The 19,411-nt window shown below is 40.5% G+C and overlaps 1 protein-coding gene across 1 annotated transcript in view; it reads left to right on the top strand.

Moving 5' to 3' along the window:
- Positions 1-19,411, top strand: part of TIAM2 (TIAM Rac1 associated GEF 2) — an 88,432-nt gene that overhangs the window by 21,391 nt on the left and 47,630 nt on the right. Inside the window, 8 exon segments of the mRNA XM_050972855.1 lie at positions 1,912-2,097; positions 3,029-3,175; positions 6,619-6,681; positions 10,958-11,125; positions 13,837-13,942; positions 14,360-14,437; positions 15,377-15,469; positions 16,515-16,775. Of these exon segments, the coding sequence (XP_050828812.1) occupies positions 1,912-2,097; positions 3,029-3,175; positions 6,619-6,681; positions 10,958-11,125; positions 13,837-13,942; positions 14,360-14,437; positions 15,377-15,469; positions 16,515-16,775 (1,102 nt within the window).

The following is a 19,411-nucleotide window of genomic DNA, read 5'->3' as shown; positions in this document are numbered from 1 at the left end:
AAGCAAAAAAAAAAAAAAAAAAAGGGAAATTATCAAATAAACCCAGGGAAAAGAAAGATTCATCTTTCTGGATGGAATTATCCAGAAAGAATAGAAGAATCCAGAAAGAAAGATTATTCTTTCTGGAGTGCAGAGGATGGGTGTTTCAAATGTTTGTGATGAGAGATTAGACAAGGCATCTTTGTTATGTGTATGTCCATTTTCACTAGACCTCTGAGAATTGATCTCACTATAAGCTTTTGTAAATTCTCTCTTTTGGTTTTAATAGTCGTTCTTTGAAAGATTTTTCAAGTGTACTGTGAATTACAATTTTGCATTCATACCTGTACAAAATGGTATATTGTCTTCTATTTCTGCACCCTACTCACCAAATAAGATTTTCCTCATAACTGACTCAACAATTTGTGAGCACACGTGTAAGGAAGCTGGACTGGGTGAGGTCTCTATCAGCTGTAGCAAAAACCTTCGCACCATGTTGTTAACAGGGCCTATTTTGCCCTTTCTCTGTTTACGTCTTAATTCTTGAAAGTAAAGTGGCAAAATACTTGTTTAATTCTTGAAATATTTGGCAGCATTATAAGGAAACTGAACTGATTTTCCTTCTAAACAAGCCTTAAGGACATAGTCCACCTGAGGTTTTTATATTTGTCAGCTTGTTTCCTGAGCCACAGAGGTGCTTGTCCCAGCCTTGGCTAATCCTAGTGTGAGGTGATAATGTCTTGTGCACATGGGGCAGGCAGGTGTGCCAGAAAAAGGTATGAAGAAATGCTCATTAAAGAAAACGTGACGAACTTTCTGCACAGCCCTAAACCACCTGTTGAACAGGCAGCCTGCAGTGATTGGAGCTGACACTGGAAGCTCAGTGCTGTCAGGGGATTTTATCAGTACCCAGTCTCAGTGTTCCTTGACCTAATGGACATGCCTTTTCTGCCTTCTCATTTATCAGTGTGTGCTGCCTTTTTTATTTGCACTACCTATAGGTATTGCTGTGTGATGTACATTAGTTGTACAACTGGAAGGCAGATTTTTGCTGCAAGTACCACTATGTAAATTGGGGAAATGAAGAGCAAAATTTGACTTTGGTGCAGTGCATAAGAATATGTGTTTAAATAAGTGTGTATGTTTTATATGAGTGTGAATATATTTAAATGAGTGTGTATGAACACAAATACTTAAAGTCTGTCATCTAAACCTTGATTCAGAGCTTTCAGTCTAGTAAATATTTGAGTCTTCACTTTCTAATTTTACATTGAAACTGGGCTAAATTGTTAGATCTTAACGTACCTGTGCTAGATATATTTTAAGAATTGCATATTTACTTTCCTTCTTTTTTGTATTGGGTCTACATAGCTGTTTTTGCAGTTTGCAGTATTGTCTCCTGTTTACAGTTACAACAACCATAGGATGGTAGTAAAGAATGAAGAGAACCTACTGCTGTAGCTGCTTTGCTTTTCACAGTGTGTTAGAGTAGCTGTTTTCTAGTTTGCTTTCAGCCAGCCAGCCAGCTACACAATCTAAGCTAAAAAACCTAAAACTAATTTCCAAAAAGAAGGGGGTGGTGGGAGGGAAGAAAGAAAAAGAAAAAAAAAAAAAATGCAGCAAGCTTTTGTGAACCACAGGGTTGTGTTTTTATGTAACTGTTTTTGTGGCTATCAAACTACCCGAAGTTCATGGTATGTTCATCTTGTCAGTATGTGTTTAAGACCACCAGCTTCGTTTTATTTCAAGTCATCTTTTGGGTTGATGTAACCCAATATGACTGAATGCGTTTTGGCAGGGAATAACTAATCCAATCCATATACGACCAGATGAAAGCAATTTACTCTGGGTTTGGGGAAGCGCTCGAATTTTCAGTGCAGCCCACAAAGGCATTTTTCCCCCATTTAATTGTCCCTTTTTATATCCAAACAGATCCAGCAATGGGAACAAAACCTGGAAAAATTTAACATGGACCTTTTCCGAATGCGATGTTACCTATCCAGTTTGCAAGGTGGGGAGCTCCCAAACCCAAAGAGCCTTTTGGCTGCTGCCAGCCGTCCTTCAAAACTGGCACTGGGGAGGCTCGGCATTTTCTCTGTCTCATCCTTCCATGCACTGGTAAGTCCAAATGCACGTCCAGGGGTGTGCTTAAATGTGGAATTGTGCTGGGATAATACATGGCTGCACCCACATGCATTGCTCAGGCATCCCTGTAGCCTTCTTACCCTCTCTGCCTGCTCCTTGACTGCAAATACATTTTCTTCTACAGGATATGGCCATGGCTTTTGGTTTTTTTGCCCCAGAGAACTCCAGACTTGGAGTCCCTCCTAAAAAGGAAGTATTCTTAGAACGGGCTAAAGCTAGAGACAATTCAAAATTAAATGTCACTTTTTTTAAGAACTGTGGGCTGTGTTTCTAAAGAAGAATGAGTGAGATCCTCAGCTGTAACCTGATGCCGCCTCGTCAGCTTCAAGGGAAGTACAGCAGTAGCAGGTTCACCTCTGCTCTTCAGCCTTGGCAGGGCTGTAAGGCTGATCTTGGCAGAGAGGTCTGGACCACATTTGCTGCATGAAAAGTCTGAAGAGTAGCACTGAAAGACCCGTCAGGGAATGTGTTCCTCTCTGCCACTGTTTTTATCTGTGTGGTTTGTGCCATTCCTTGTTAATAACTCAAAGCCATAGCATTTAGCTCCTATGTTTGGCAATTTGGAGAGTCTGTCTTCCTCTAGAAATTTCATATCTGAATGATAGGTTATCATTCTTATTCAGAGCCTTTTCATTAGCTTTTGTTTTACAGAGCAATATTTTCTCAGATTCTCCCTTCCTATGGCTACTAATTTTGCCCCATGACAAAAAAATTATGCTGCCATGCCCCTGGAATACTGAAACAAACATCACTGCTGAAAGCTTAAAACACTGTCCTTGCACTTTGGCATGTTACATTGAGATGAACTGAAGTAGCCCCCATGTGATGCTTCAGGTTGAAATAACTGTCAATATTTTGCTGTTATTAAAGTGATACAAGAGGGTCTGTCTCTGTGTTTCAATAGATCTGCTCCAGGGATGAAGCTGCTCTCAGGAAACGTACCCTGTCTCTGTCCCAGAGGGTTCGAAATAAGAAGGGTTTGTTTTCTTCTCTGAAAGGACTGGACACATTGGCAAGAAAAGGAAAAGAAAAGCGACCCTCCATAACTCAGGTAGATCTTACTTGCTGGGGATGGCATAGAATGGCTTGTTTCTCCTGGAGTTCATCCTGCAAGGTGCTGTTGGTGCACGGGGTAGAAGACATTTGTCCATCAAACCTACATCCAAGGTTTCAGTAGGTTTGGCAAACTTGCAATGGGATCATCACCTGTGGAGAGTTTATGTCTAATTTGGGTTTTTCTGTGATAAATAAGATTGGTGAAGGACAGGTTTTGACCCAGTAATTTCATTATTGTCAGCATAAGAACATCAGGCTAGAATTTGTAACAAAACTTCCCTTCTGGCACACTGCAAACTGTTTGGATGTAGGGTTTCTTTCAAGATAGCCTCTCTGCACAGTCCTTAATGCAGTGTGTGCTTGTTTGTGACTGGGACTCTGAAGCACTGTTGCAATTTATTAAAGTGACGTAGGTGAGTCTTCAAGGGAAAAAGAGACTGTGCAAAGACAGACATCTTTGGCATGGCCTCTTAAAGCAACACACACTGTCTGGAAGTACATTTTAGCCACCAGGAGAAGACTGCTGTCATGCAGGGAGTCAGCTCTCAGTACAGACAGCTGACTAATAGTGCCAAACCAGTTTACTGAAGCCTTGGCACAGGTTTGGTGTGCAGGGTCAGGCTGGCTCTAGGGAGAGGGTCCATGCTGATGTGTGCCCACACTGAAGGGCTGCACTGCTGCTGAAACCACAGCATCTTTTTCTCTTGGCGGAACTAATGGCCCATGCTTACATTTAGTGCAAGCTCCACACTTCAGGAGTCTGTGTTTTCTCAATAAAAACTCAGTTATATGCAAAACAAAAGTTTGCTGCCTTTTCCCTGAAAAAAAGGTAAACAAGAGCAGAGATGCTTCTTGGCAGTGAGGCTGAAGTTACAGAGGTGCATTCTCAGTCAGAGCACTCCTGTTTTCACTAGCCTCTGCCATGTCTGCTGTTGCTCCTGCAAAGCAGAATTTGGGCATTGTTCATTAGGTAACTTTGTTCTTGGCCCTTGATTTTATTAGTCAGAAAATCTCTGATCAGCATTTGAAAATTGTCTGTTCTTGCATGCGTGGTAGTCTGTTGCAGAATATTTAAACAAGCCTATCTGTACATGTCCTGCTTGAGACACAGAGCTGATCCAACAGATTTCATGTTGCAAAATAACTCATCAGGATTTTCTGGTCTAGTGGTTTGTATTTTTAATAGGTAAATATCTATGTATTACACTGGCATTAAACTTCTGCCTGTTACACATTTTAGCATATTGATTGAGGTGTGTTAACATGGTGAAAATGATTAATAAAACTCAAGTCTGCCTTACAATAGAAGGAACTAAAGGAGAAATTTTCCCTAGGTCATCCTTTTCACATAACTTCCCCTGTGTTCCTCAGCAGCAGAGTCTGGTCTGGGAGTCCTGCACCTCTATTTCTTTATTACTCTGAGCACTGAGGGAAGGAATGTTACACCCTTTAGCTCTGTCCCCAGCAGAGCTGATACCTTGCATGTTTTTAACTGGGTAATACATCTTCTCATGTGCTTTATAGCCCATGAAGGGGATTCTGTGGAGCTCAGGGACAGGGAATATTATAGCTCTGGCAAGGAGAGGAGGCTCCTGCTGCCCTCCCAGTGCTTTTCTGAGCAAAGAGAAGGGAGGCCTGTCACAGGCAGAGGTGCCCCCAATGGGTGTCTACCCTTCTTATTCCAAACCTTGCAACCAGCTGGCCCGAAAATGTTTTCATTTTCATAGACAAGCTGGAGTTCCTGATTTTTTTTCCTTTTGTAATTAAACATCTTGCAATATAAGTAAGGAAATTTAAATGCTGAGTGTTGCCCATGAAAGTGAGGAATTTTTATGGGCATGGCTTGAAAACTGACCCATGAACCTAGAAGATGGTGTAATAGAGAGCCACATCCTTGCTCAGACTTGTGTATGTGCACATAATTCTATATCAAAATCAGAATAGGCCTGAGGATATCTTTTCTTGTCTCTTTCAGCCAACCAGGTAAAGCAGAGAAATGGATGTTCCTTCCCTGCTTACTGTGTTGAGGTGTTTCTGTCAAACAATAGATTAAAAAAGTCTTACTTTCTTGAATTTAAGTTCATTTGACTGTAGCTGGTATGCTTTAATCTACAGTACCCTAGCTTCAAAATCAGATGGTATGTTCTTGAAGATCATTGTGTCAGGGAAGCTTTTAATTTTATCTTGTTTATTTTTATGGCTTTAATAAAAATGTTCAGAGTTTTCTGTGCTGGGAAGCTTTCGTAAGCATTAATGAAGTGGCTCAGTCTTCTACAAATCAGTTCATAAAACTGAACTGTAGCAGATGGGGGATGTCTAGGCTCACATTATCCTCAGTTTCTTAAATGCTTATCTGCTTTCTTATGTCTAAATGGTGAACTGTTTTGAGAAATCATAAGCTATAAAATACTTTGATTATATCTATGGGTGAGACATAGAAGTTCAGAAGTGGTACCTTTTAGGCAGAAACTGGATTTTGTATGAAATCTAGAGAGTTTGTTGTCTCGGATTATCTGAAAGGCTTGCTAATACCAGAACCTCCCAAAAGCTCAACTCTAAGTCTGATATTGTCCTAATTGGTTGACTGCAGAAGGAGTTGAAAAGATGGTTTTTAAATTTGCAGTTTAGGAGGGTAATGTTATTATTTGCAAATCTCAATGTCATATGTAAAGTGTATAGGCCTATCCTTGTGTTTGCAGGAGCCTTTTATTGAAATATTACTGAAATATTTGTATCCATAGCCATTTACTTTATTTTAAAAAAATCTTAGCACCTTTGTGAGATACAAGTAGTTAAATTTCCAAAGCATGTGGGCAATGCACAGTTGAGGTCCTGCCTTCATCACTTCCAAAGCAGACACAGTAGTCAGCTACTTTTGTTGCTTAATAGTGTGGGGTATGGGTCAACTATGCCTTTAAAGCTCAGCTAAAAGTTTCAGTCGATAGCGCCAACAAAACTGGTTAGAAAAGATGAAAAACTGTAGGGTAGGAGGTTTTAGAAACCAGCAACAATGATTTGAAATAGTCCCTTGAAGTCATGATGAGATTTGTAGCTCTCCCTAACAGTATCCTGAAGGGTGAAATTTATAATTCCAGTATAGTGTATGGTTTGAAGGTAAATGACTTTAATCTTATTACTAAATAGTAGATAGAAAAAAACAAGAACATGTTTTATACATATTTTAATCTGAGTGTGCATGTAGCTTTAAAGAGAAAAACTCCTTCAATTTTATTTATATGGAGAGAGTTGTATTTCTTTATTACTTCTAGTCAGAATAAAGCAATAAAAGGTACAAAAGATCCCTGGGGCTTAGCAGGTTGATATATATTCCTTAATTTAATTTTATTTTTTGTTTTTTCGATGCATTTACCTAAAACAGTCAGAAGCAAAGGTGTTTATTTGTTCAACCTACTTATTTGTCTGTGATGTTTTCAATAGGTTTTTGATTCAGCAGGAGGACATGGATTTGCTGGCATGCAGAATTCAGCCAACTCTGCTGAGGTATGATATCCCTGTTCTCATTCTGCATCATCATTGTTTTGAATTCCTGAATGCATTTCGCTAAGGTAATGGTGGGGCTGGTTCACAGACCTAAAGAGGTTCATAAAATGTATTTATTGTTAGATAAGAGGATTATATCTCTGCTAATGAAACCACTTCAACATGAGTTTCTGAACATTCATGGTAAGCTTTAAAAAACAAAACCAAACCAAAACAAACCAAGCCCCTGGAAGCTTCTTCACACACTAATGCATACAGTCAGAACACTGTGAGAGAGACTTGGTGCTGAACTTGTTTGAAAGCATCTTTCACAGTATGGCAAATCATAGGATGGCTGGGACTGGAGGAGACCTTTATAGGTCAGACCTTTATAGTCCAACCCCCTGCCATAAACATGAAAATCTTCAACTAGATCAGGCTGCTCAGAATCCCATCCAATCTGACCTTAATGGTTTCCAGAGATGAAACCCAGGGTATATTTTTCCCTTTTGTCTGCTTCAACAGAACCTTTGTATTTTGAGTTTTAGGGCAATAAAATCTATGCAGAGTCTGTGGACCATCCCATCAGAGAAGTGAGATTTAATATAAAGCTGGAGATTGCCCAAGTAAAGGAGAATAATGGAGCATCCCTCAGCTGCATTACCAAGTAAATAGCTGTGATTGATCTTCTCTGATACCCAGGAGGAGGAGATCTGCTGCTTTGGCCTGCCTGGCCTCAGTCATGATCCTTCTCCATTTCTTCAGCCTCCCTGAGGCACAGTGTTGCCATCCCCCAGTCTGGAAGGACATCTCCCACTGACAGCAGCTGTCCTGTAATCCTGTAACACTGTTTTGCCTTCTGAAAGTATCTTCATATTTTGTCCTTTGAAAAAATGGATTGAAATACCAGAATTCCCTTTATTACTTGGCCACTTGCCTGTTATTTCCTGGAGTGGGAAAGTATTTAAAACAAATCACTCTCTGTTTTCAAAATAAATTGCAATTATGGGGTTGAAATCAACTCCTGTAGAGAACACTTTAAAAATTCCTCCAGAATGTACCATTGTGTGTGGTGTGAGACGGCATCCATCTCCCATCTCAGAGACAGCAAACACAATTCATTCCTGTTCAAACATGCTGAAACATGGAAAAGTTTGCCACATAAGTGGCCAAATCTCTTGGGCACAGCCCCTGAAGGTTCCTCCTGAAGGGCTGTGACACCAGTCCCTTGGTTGGATGCCAACCCCCTCGGGGCTGGGAGATTGATGCAGCTGCCTTATACAGCAGGGTCTGCTGTGGTTCTCCTGTCCTCTGGCCTAACAGGAGCATTTACTCCTCCTGAACCCTTCTGAGGAGACAGAGAAATGTTTTGAACTAGGGAGCAGGCAGAATGAGATGCTCTCTCTTTGGTGAAGTGTCAGCAAAGGGATAAGGTCTGTCTCCTTGTCCCAGCTCTAGGTAAAGCAGCCTTCTCCAAATTCAGGTAGGGGTGCACAACCCTGTTCCCCAGGTAGAGGGGGACCATCAGAGGTCAATATGGCTGCAGGTTTTGGGCCAGGATGTAAAAATTTAGCAGGCTTGTCTTTCAAGAGTAGAAAAACACGCACAGTTTAGGTGCTGAGCAGACCTCTGGAGCTAGAAAAACATTTTTTTTCCTTATTATTTCAACCCTATTTCTGAAACCATTTTTCAATGGGTATTAAATACAGCGTGGGCATTTTTAAGATCCTGACATTTTGGTGAATCATACAACAACTCAGAAATGATTCATCATAACTTTGAAAACCGTTACTCTGGCATCAGCCTGGTTTCACTGATTTAAAATGAAAAAAAAACAAAAACAGCATCAAAACTTTTATAAAATGCTGCCTGGGTATGACAAATAGCAAAGTCTGCCAGGGAAGCTGTATTTTCCCTGAAAAGGATGATAAAATTAGAGGCCAAGAGTGGGAGGAAATTATGAAGTAACCTATTGGTCCTGCAGCAGCCTTGTGGCACAACATGTGACAGTCTGCAAGTCCTGGCGCCTCTTTCTGGAAAATTGGATGGGTTGTTATAACTTCATGTGGCAATGAATGAATGAACTATTGTGGAATTGGTCACTGCAGGCATAACAGGAAAAAAAAAAAACCCTTTTCATGTCAGATTTTCTGAGACGGAAAATGTGGATGAAGCAACAGTTCCTTGACTGCAGTTAAGGAACACAGTCATGTTTAATAACAGAGGGAAGTTCATCTCAAATTGTATGCTTGAGCATCAGTGTACACGGCAAGGAGAGGATGTAGCTCACATTGGCTGCAAAGCTTTCTGTCCTGTTATAAAGGTTTACATTAAAAGGTGGCCTTGAACCTATTTCTTATCACCTTAATCCTCTATGATATGAGGATTAAGGGTTATGGGGTTTTTTTCATCTCTGGCAATAGTGGGATTTATTCCAGTTGCACAGATTTGGAGTGCTAGTGTTGCAGGGCAATAAACCAATGTAGTAGTTGCAAACCTCCCTTGCTGAGGCAGGCATGGCATTGGTTTTCCCTGGAGAAAGACACCAGGGAAATTCAGCCTGACTCATGTGTTCTAATCTCTCACAGCCTCCCTGCCTTGCCCCTTTCTCCTTTCTGTTATTTACACTGTGGAGGTAGGTCAGGCTTCATTCTCAGGCAGTTGATTTAGTGCTGAGAGGACTAGAATTCCACAGGAATTATCTTCAACATCACCAGCATTACGAGCAGGCTGTACCTACAGCTGCCAAGGTCAAACTTCTCCTGGTGTGGATTTCAACACTGTGTTAATTGCAGCAGCAGAACACGACTCCTGTTATGTATAAATTGATGGATTTCAGTAGGATTTCCATCACCTGTGTTAATTGAAATTTCGTGTTCAACTAGTTAAAAGGGACGGTTGAGCAAGACAGACAAGATTAATGAAAAGACTCAGTTCATTAATATTATTTCACCAAACCACTATTATTCTTGTTTCACATTATTACTATGCCACAATCTGGGTTGTCTGTAACCTGAATTTCTGCATTTTTTGGTAACTGCCTGGGTAGGATTGCTTGGTTCACTGTTTTTACAGCTATAGTTGTTATTTGCAAAAAGAAAAGAATATCGGTCTCTCTGTTGCTATTGACAGATTGTTGTCAATAACTTTGCTGCCTGCAGCAAGAAAAAGAGGCTCTGTGCAGCTTTTACAGCAGCTTTTAATTGTGGTGCACCCCTGGGCTTATGTCCCAGTGGAGAGGGGGCAGAATTGTGTAATCAAGGGTCTTTATGTAGGCAACAAATCCCTCCAGCACAGCAAGCAAATAAAAAATACTAACGAAAAGTATGAAGGAGGTAGGGATCCCTGGGAACAGCTCAGGATATCTTAAGATATGCCTTGGGTGGAAGTCTTGCCACTCTTTTGAGTTATTGTCCATTTCCAGTGGCTGCATGGGGAATCAAGGGACCCCATCTGCATAAACTTAAATGCCTTGATATAGGCAATTAAGTGATGTGCTGAATAGGCTGACCCAAATAATATGTGAGACTCCAAATTCTGAACAGCTCTTGGTGTTTGTCTTCTCCTGTGTGGCTTCCTTTGAAACATGCAGCCTGAAGTGCAGTACAAGAGAAAGTGAGAAAATGAAGGGTGAGAAAGTGACAGGGAATTTATTTAGGACTGATGTTATTTGATCAAGCCGGAGTGGTGTTGGAAAGAGGGAGAATGTGGAGCAAAATGGTAAACAGGCATAAAACCCTATGCTGCCAATGAAACACAATGTTCTCAAACTGTAAATAAAATAGGAGCACTTTATTCCTACTTTAGGCCTTTATTTTGTTATGGCTGGCCTTGCTCCACAGTGCACTCTGCTGGAATTTTGTTGTCACCTTCTGTCAAAATGACACTAATTCAATTTATTTATTTATTTATTTACAGAGTTATTTTACATGTTTTGGTTAGGTAAAATTGTAGTTGTCAGTTCTTCTTAAAAATTTATTTCCACTGTGATATAAAACCAGGTAGATACATATTTCCACAGTTGGTTAAATCAATGATTAGTATGAGATAAAGGCATGAAACTCCATCATGGGAAAGCACAGCAAGTTCAATGCAAGCTCTAAAAATCAGGTCTTCAGTAGTGAATGAGAGCAGGTAACAAAACTATGCCTGGATTGCAGTGGGGAAATACACAGCACTGTTTTTGAATCACAGCCACTGCAAACTGCTAATTTAATTGAAATGGGGTTTTTTGGTTTTTTTTTTGGTTTTGTTTTCTAACATTCATATATGTTATACTTTTCTCTCTTGTTTCCAGCAGCAAGTCGACGATTTTTTGAATGTCTACTGCTCAGTGCCAGAGAGCATCCAGAAGGAGAATGCTTGGGAAACACAGACGTACGTTCATTTCTGTGATGGCCAAGCTGTGGCGCTGACACTCAAGCCAGAGCACAGGGTGGAGGATGTTTTGTCTTTGGCGTGCAAGGTACTTATTTTTCATGCTCAATTGCTCCTTGTAAATAGCTGTGGACTTGAGAAGGAACGTAGTATATCAGCGGATGCATGACTAGGGAAAACAGTGGTAAGATTATCATTATATATAATAATTCAGTAATGAGATAATATATAATACTAATAATACATAATGAGACAGCAACAGGGAGATGCTTAAGGCACACTGCTCCCTTTCCTTAGTTGTGGTTTTAATGTGCTGTAGCTAAGGCAGCAGGGCTGTGGAAAGGTTTTCAAGAGCATTTCTGGAGCCAGCACACAGGGGGTGCTTGGGGAGCAGTGACCATGAGCCAGGTAGTCAGCCCTGGGCAGTCTCAGCACATGTCCACTCTGTGCTGTCCTTGCAGCAAACCCGGTCGTTCTGTGCAGATTAATCACAGAGGAGCAACGGGGACTGGTTGAGTTTCAGTAGGAAATTAAGACATTTAAGACTCTCTGACAAAGGCTATAATATAGGTTTGCTTCTGAAATGACCTTTATAAGCTTTTAATGAAATACAAGCTCTATTTGTGAATTTCAAAGAGTGAGTTCGCTTGTGATCAGTGCTGGCAAATTGAGAGGGATTGCTGTGGACCAGGAACAGAAAACTGAGTCACAGGTTGAAGGTAAAATAGAAATACCAGTTTTAGCTACAGACAAAACACCAGCACCTCTGGAACACTGTAATATACCTAACATTTTTGCCTCCATATGTGTCAGCGCTTGAACTCTATAACTTCACAATTCAAGACACTTAAATGATGCTAAAGAGCTTTTTGGGAAAAATTACTCTTTACCCCCAAGTTCTGTTTTCTGTCCAGCTGGTAAATATATTTTATTTACTTCACAAGGGTAAAAACAGGAAAAAAAGTAGTCCTGTGCCAGACAAGATCCAGCTGTAGCTTTTGGCATAGGTTACAGTGAATTTCCATGTGAACTCATTGAACTGGCTTGACATTAATGAAGTTTTAGACTGTAATGGAGGAAAGGACCCAATTTAAAGGCTCTTTTCACTAATATTGCTAATACTGGGGGCGGGGGGGAAGAAAAGCTTTTAACAATCCAGAGTAAATATATATAGTTTTTAAAATCAAAATAAGCACTCTGATTTAGACAAGTCCCAATGCGTCTCCAGGGCATCATTAAGACGAAATTATCTTCTTGTGGCTTCTCCGGGTGGAGACTGAATCCTTGAGAAAATGTTTAATATTTGGCTTTACTCTTGAAAACTTGGCTGGGCCTGTCAGGCAAAGGGATTGTGTGATACACGGCTTGGCCACCAGGTGGCGCGGAAGAGCCAGAACATTTTGAAGTCCTTGGGGCGCCGTGCGAGACCCCTAAAGGAGGAAATAAAATTTATAAAAGTAAAATTAAGTTGGAAAAGGAAATTCCTTACCTCTCTTACTCTACCATTCCAAAATATTTGTAATTGTAAAGCTGACTTTTAATTTTCATTGTCTGTATCGCATGAAAATTTAGTTTTAAATTCCTTGATTTTTTTTTCTTAAATGTTTTTCTGTTTTATTTTGTCTTTCTATTCTGTGTGTAAAGCTTTTCATAAGCATTCTCTAATGCTGAATACTTTCTGCTCATCTGTCCTGGTTCTTTTCCTTCTTACATTTTCATTCTGCTCTGGTGAGTGTAAGGAATCTTTCTTCTTAACAGAAAATGTTTGAATGCTATGTGGATAAGCCTAAAGTTCAGAAGAGTTGTTAGGGTTTTATTTTCCCCCTTCATCCATGCTTTATAACGTTTATACTTTTCTCATTGCTGTTTTCCATCTGAGGTTTTTGGATAGTGCTTGTAAAACAACTTGTGCATTTGAATTCAACTTTTCAGGATTCAGAACACAAGTAACTTGTAAACTGCAGCATGTAATAAATGTTAATTACCAGTTACTCAGTAGAGTTAGATTTTGTAAACTGCTTAGATGTGTTAAGGGGGTTAAATAACCCTCAGGGAGGGTGTCAGTCCTCTTCTTTTGGAAATGTTGCTTCCTCCTGTTTTAGAGCTGTTGGTCTATTAATATGCTAAAATGAAGTGTTTTGTGCCTTGGTCTCACCAGTATCCTGATTTTTTCAGAGCCTCCCATCAGGGGCTCAGCGCTTTCAGGCTAATATCCTTTGGGAATATCCCTATTTCCCTTTGGCTTCCTGTTGAGACAGGATCTTTGCTTTGACCTCATGTGGTAACAAAAAATAGGGGAAACTCTCTGATCATAGATGAAACCCAGCAATAAAAATAAAATCTAATAAAGGCCAACCCTTAGGGAACCTGCTTGCCATCCCATCTCCTCTCCTAACTGCCCATACATGCACACACATTTTCTACATCAGAAGCCAAAGCTGCTGAGCAGAACTAAATCATCAGAAGCAGTCACAGAAAAAGGTGCTGTGTTAAGTTCAAAAGGACAGAAGACTGTTGAGATATCTTTGGAAACATATATTAGTGCTCAGTAACTCTAATAGCCAAGGCAGAGAGTTTATTAAAGGATTTGGGAGGATCATAAGGCAAAATAGAAATAGCACTGTAATCTTATATTTTAAGCATCTAGTTTTGTTTATACTACAAAAATAGGCGGAAAATTACTTTTTGAGATTGTTTTTGCATGATTTTAGAAGCTTGTTGTGTGTGTGTCATTTCTCTGTCTTCTAGGATTCTGGAAATAAATAATGAATTCCAAACTCCATTCTTTTTCTTCTTTAGATGAAACAGCTGGAGCCAAGACACTATGGCCTACAACTCAGAAGACTGGTTGATGAAAATACTGAGTATTGTGCTCCTGAACCATATGAATACATACTAGACCAGGGAAGTATAACTCCTTTTAGATGAAGTTTTGTGATGTCAGTAGCTGCAGTTGAGTTATCACCTACAAATATGGGAAATTTAGACCTAAAATAAGGTTTTAAAGATGTTCTGGGACTGCATTTAGTTCACAGTTTTGAGTAGCTAGGCACCGCAAACACTTTTTTCAAGAAATGTTTGAAGATTTGAATGAGGCTTTTAGTACAAAAGTAAAGTGGCAGCTTGTACTGCAGAGTGGGTTTTTGGTTTTTAACTTTAGTCCCACTAATAGCAGTGATAATTGCAAAGTAACACAGTTCTCTATGTAAAGGCAGCAAGTCTTGATGCAAAGAATTTTGTGCTTGCTTCTCATGCTGTGTCTGGGGTTTGATGCTTGTGTTTTCATTTTTGATGACTTCTGCTACTGTTCTTTTCTAACAGGTGTATGATGAAATAGAAATTTGTCCATTAAATGTTTATCATGTTCATCTTACAAAGACTGAAAACATAAGTGATTATGGTAAGCTCTCAGGAATTCTTCTTTTTATTCTTCTCATTGCTTACTTTCTCTCTTTGGGACTTTTTAATTTCTGAGAGCAGACAGAGCCATCCTTGATAGCTCAGAGTCTGAGTCTGCAAAGAACCCAAGGCATTATAACAAAGACCCAAACTGATTGTTTTACACTGGCAAGTGCATTTCTTACGTTTTGGAAGGGTCCACTTTCTAATTTTCCTACAGTGGCCGAATGATTGAAGCATGGGCTTGTCAGAAATATGAATGTCCTTTGCCAGGACTAATATAAGTAAGTGCTCTCAGTCAGGTACTGGTCAAGGTCTGCTTTTTTTTTTTTTTTTTTTTTTTTTTGGAAGCTCCTCTGTTGGCACAGTATCAAAAGTATACTTTGGAACTAATTCTGACAGGCTTTTTGTCCAGGGGAGGTGGTTATGCCTAGGAATAATTGCATACCTTGCAAAGATACCTTTGTAAGGCAGCTTTATGCTGTGCTTTAGCTGCAAGTCAGTTTTAAATTATTATTTTCTGACCTTTCCCACTTGTTAGTGTAGTACAGTTTGTTGCTTTGTAGTTTGTGTTTCCACTTTTTGGAATTGTTTAATGCACCTCTATGTCTGATGGATACTCTGCAGAGTTCTTAATGTAAAGATGGATTGTGCTGTGTTAAGGAAATGTCATGGAGCTCAGGTCAAAAATACTTTTTTTGAAACTTTTTTTTTTTTTTTTTTTTGCATCAGAGCATAGCATTTTCTGGGAGTTGAAAAGTCTTACTAATTTTAACAGGTCTTACAATGGACTGGGTAACCATGTGATAATTTCTATATGCTCTGGGGGTGTGTTCTCATGAGAAGTACCTTCCTTCTCGTGTAAAGTCTACTAAATACAGGAAATAAAAGGGAAATGTTCCCAAGAAAGTTTTTTTGATTTAAACCTCTTTTACTTCAGGCTTTGCTGTCACAGCCCAAGTTGCTGAGAATGAACATCTCACCCATATCTTTGTAAGTGATGTTCTCCCTGATGGACTGGCATACAAGGAAGGTATTGTATCCTGTTTGTGTTTAAAACTATTCATTATCTTTTTTGAATCCAAAAACTTGAAGGAGCTTTAGTAATGCTGTCTCAAATATTTCTTGGCTTTTACTGTTCACAGTTTTCTCTCCTGAAGACCATGAAAAGTATGCAATAGTGGGAAAAATAGTGTATACAGAGTAACTGAATTATCCTTTCAGTGTAGTGGGGACAGTTCTTATTCACCCTTGGAGACAAAGTCTGTGTTCAGCCATCCAACTGAGTGCTTTTGCACAGAGGAACAGACTGCAGAAAGAGTTCATCTCACACTAGGGAACTTCATGGGCTTGATCAGTTTCTATGACCCATTGCTTCCACTTTTGCTGGCAAAAAGCCTTCCTCCCCAGAGCAGTTTTGTGCCTACATTTCTGTGAGCACCTTCCCACTGCGCTGCTCAGAAACTGTGCCTCTCTTCATGGGCACGTGTGAGCATCATGTGGGTTCTGCTGTCTGAAAAACAGCCCCAGAGAAATGGAGACAGAGATCTGAATTTGCTACCTGATGGTAGTATCTGCTTGGTTTTGCTGACTTAGAAAGACAGCACTTGCTACTGTTTAGATTTATACAGAAGCTGATAAAAACCTCCATCTTTGGTTGTTGCAGCTTTGCATGAACAATTTGATCTGTGTGACTAGTGCCTTGCTCTTCACAGCTGATGAAATATGTGTTATGGTGCTGTATAGGGATGGTATCTGGTTGTGAGAGGTGCCTCTGTTCTAATCTTCTTGAAAGCTGTGCTGCTCTCCCACCCACCCAGTTCTGTAGCATCTTTAAACAAAACCAACTTGATTGCTGTGCTGTGGGTAGCACCTATCAAAGTAAGCAAGCGTGAGGTCAATCTGTGTAATTATAGCACAAATAAAGCTCCCATTGGTTCTAGTGGACTTGAGGTAGGATTAGGGTGTTTGAATTCAGACCAAAAAGATAAAAAGCAGGTCAGCATAAGGTTTGAGTTGTGACCTTTTTATATGATATTACCTTTTCTTTTTCTTTCTTTGCTTTCACATGCTGCCAGGGCTCCGAGTAGGCAATGAAATCCTGAGCATAAATGGAGAGGCTGTGTCTGATCTTGATCTCAGGCAGATGGAGTTACTGTTTTCAGAGAGAAGCGTAATGCTGACAGTGAGAACCAGCCATTGTGGTACCCAGCAACCCTTATGTGTGTCCTGGTCAGATGGTGACATTTCCAGAGACCCCAAGAGTTTGTTACCCCCTCCAAACCAGTCACAGCTCCTGGAAGAGTTTCTAGATAACTTCAAAAAGAACACAGCAAATGGTAAGAAATTGACAATAATTCTATTACTTCCACCTCACTTCAAATGTCACTGTTTTTTAAAACTCAGTCATGATTAAAATTGTGTGCTTGCCTTAAAAACACAAGTAAAAACTGTTTAAGTTCCATTTGTGCTCAATATCTGTCTGTTATTATTTTTTTAGGGAGCAGAAATGGAACAGAATATGATTATGTCTGCAGGGAACTGATAATATTTAAATCTGTTTGTCTTTACCATCCAGTATTATCAAGTGTTCTCTCAACTGTTCTGTGTCATCTCGAGTATCTCCAGCACATCCATTTCCCAGTCATCAGTGGTTGAAATGATGTGATGGCTTTCAGAAGAGAGTATTGTTCTGTGTTTGCCATGCTTTCTGCATGGCAAAGTACCACTTATATTCAGGGTATCTTCAATGCAGTAGTCATCCTCACCTCAGAAAGGAGTCCTTGAGCCCTGCTCCCATCCAGTGACATGGTGCTCCTCTTGGGGACAGCGGCCATTGTGCAGAATAAAGCCTATGGGAAGAGCTTTTCTGGGGATTGTTGTGCTTCTGCCTGCTCATATTCCTTACTCCATGTAATGCCACTGTTTTAAGCACTGGGTGGAGGATGAATCCTAGCAGTGCTGTGTCAGGCTGAGATCCTGGTGGGTTGCCATGAGAGGAGCACCAGGCAGGGACGGTGCCTATGTGATGAGGAGTGCTCCTGGATGACATCACGGCCCCCCAGCCCCCAGGAGGTGCCAATGCCCGCTGCTGGGTTGCCTTTTCAGCTGGAAATAGGAGGTGGCACATAGAGGTGCTCTGCCACTGGGGGTGGAGGCAAGCCGTGGACGCCCCTCCCTTCCTTTATCCTTCACTGGAGAACCGCACCTTGTGATACCAGAACACTGGTGAATGTCTGTCTGAAATAGAAAGTACGTAGGGCTTTGCTCCCCTTTCATCCCACGCCTTGACTATTTTTCAAACAAGGTAGAAGGAAATTTAAGGAGATTTTCAGTAAAAGGTGCAGTTTCGTTGCTGTGACTCTGGAGGGTGCTAGTAAAATTCTGCAGGAAGGCTAGCCAGGATGAAGTGCTGTGTGAAGGGAGTAGCAAGAGATACAAAAAGAGATCACTGATTTTTGCATATAATTACGGTGGCGAGTGTTTTCTGATTGGAATTTTTTTCGTAATTAAGAATGGGAGAAGAGAAAGAATCACATAGGAGAAGTTGTTAGAGTGGATTTAATTATAAAGCAATTTTATTAGGTCATCTTTTGAAATTAAAAGAAATCTGAATACAAGATTTGTGATTCAGTAAGTAGCATCTCTCTCAGGGGCCTTATTTCAATTTAAAATGCCATTAAATTGACTAGTGGCACATAAAAGTTAGTGTCATAAACCAAAAATTATGATAGAGCTAATTAATTACATAATTATATCAGGGCTATCATCAAGCTTGTTGGTTTGATATCATAGGCCAGCATTACCCAGAGTATTCAGTGTAATAAATGTATGTGTCCATTCACTAGATTCCTCATTCCTCAGGGATAAATTTGCAACCTGTGCAAATACTCCATTATAATAGGAAATTGCTGTAGTATGTATTATACTTTAAGCACTGGTGGATAAAGGGACATAGTGTATTTGCTTTTCTTCTTAAAAGCAGTTAAGGAAGATTTATTTTATTCTGAAAGGGAACAAATAGTTCTAAATTAAGCTTCGTGAGAAGAACTTTTATGTTAATTGAATTCAGTGCTTAGTGTCTGATTACCTGATCAGTTCAAATGGAAACAGAAGAAAATGGCATTACTTTGAATTAATAGATAATCATAAAGGGTTTAACTGTTCTGTGTCCTGTTACTCAGGAATTGAATAAGATTTTGGATTAGTGGAGGGGATATTTAATGATCCAGCCATGATGATTTGGAGGCCAAGGACTCTTAAATTCATATCCAATCTTTAGGAAATTCATAGAATCATTAAGGTTGAAAACACCTTAAAGGTCATCGAGTCCAATGTTTGACCAAATGCCACCATGCCAACCAAACCACGGCACTCAGTGCCGCATCCAGCTGTTCACTGAACGCTGCAGGGGATGGTGACTCCACCACGTACATCCCTGAACATCCCAGTGCTTAACCAACTGCCTTTTCAGTGGAGAAATACTTCCTGATGTCCGACCTGAACATTCCCTCATGCAGCTTGAGGCCGTTTCCTCTTGTCCTGTTACTTGCTCTCTGGGAGAAGAGGACAGCCCCCACCTGGCTACAGCCTCCTTTCAGGGAGTTGTAGAGAACAACAAAGTCTCCTCTGGGCCTTCTTTCCTCCAGGCTGAACACCCCCAGCTCCCTCAGCCATTCTTCATGATTCACTCTCCAGACCCTTTCCCAGCTCTGTTGCCCTTCTCTGGACACTCTCCAGCCCCTCAATATCTTTCCCTTAGTGATGGACCCAGAGCTGGACACAGCACTCGTGGTGCAGCCTCACCAGTGCTGAGAGCAGGGGGACAATCCCTGCCCTGCTCCTGCTGGCCACACCATTGCTGATCCAGGCCAGGATGCCATCGGCCTTCTTGGCCACCTGGGCACAGCTGGGTCATGCTCAGCTCCTGACCAACACCCCCAGGTCCTTTTTCCCTGGGCTGCTTTCCAGCTAC

This window comes from Serinus canaria, chromosome 3, assembly GCF_022539315.1.
Source record: "Serinus canaria isolate serCan28SL12 chromosome 3, serCan2020, whole genome shotgun sequence".
NCBI lineage: Eukaryota > Metazoa > Chordata > Aves > Passeriformes > Fringillidae > Serinus > Serinus canaria.
The sequence above is the reverse complement of the archived record's forward strand: the minus strand, read 5'-3'. Positions and strand labels throughout refer to the sequence as shown.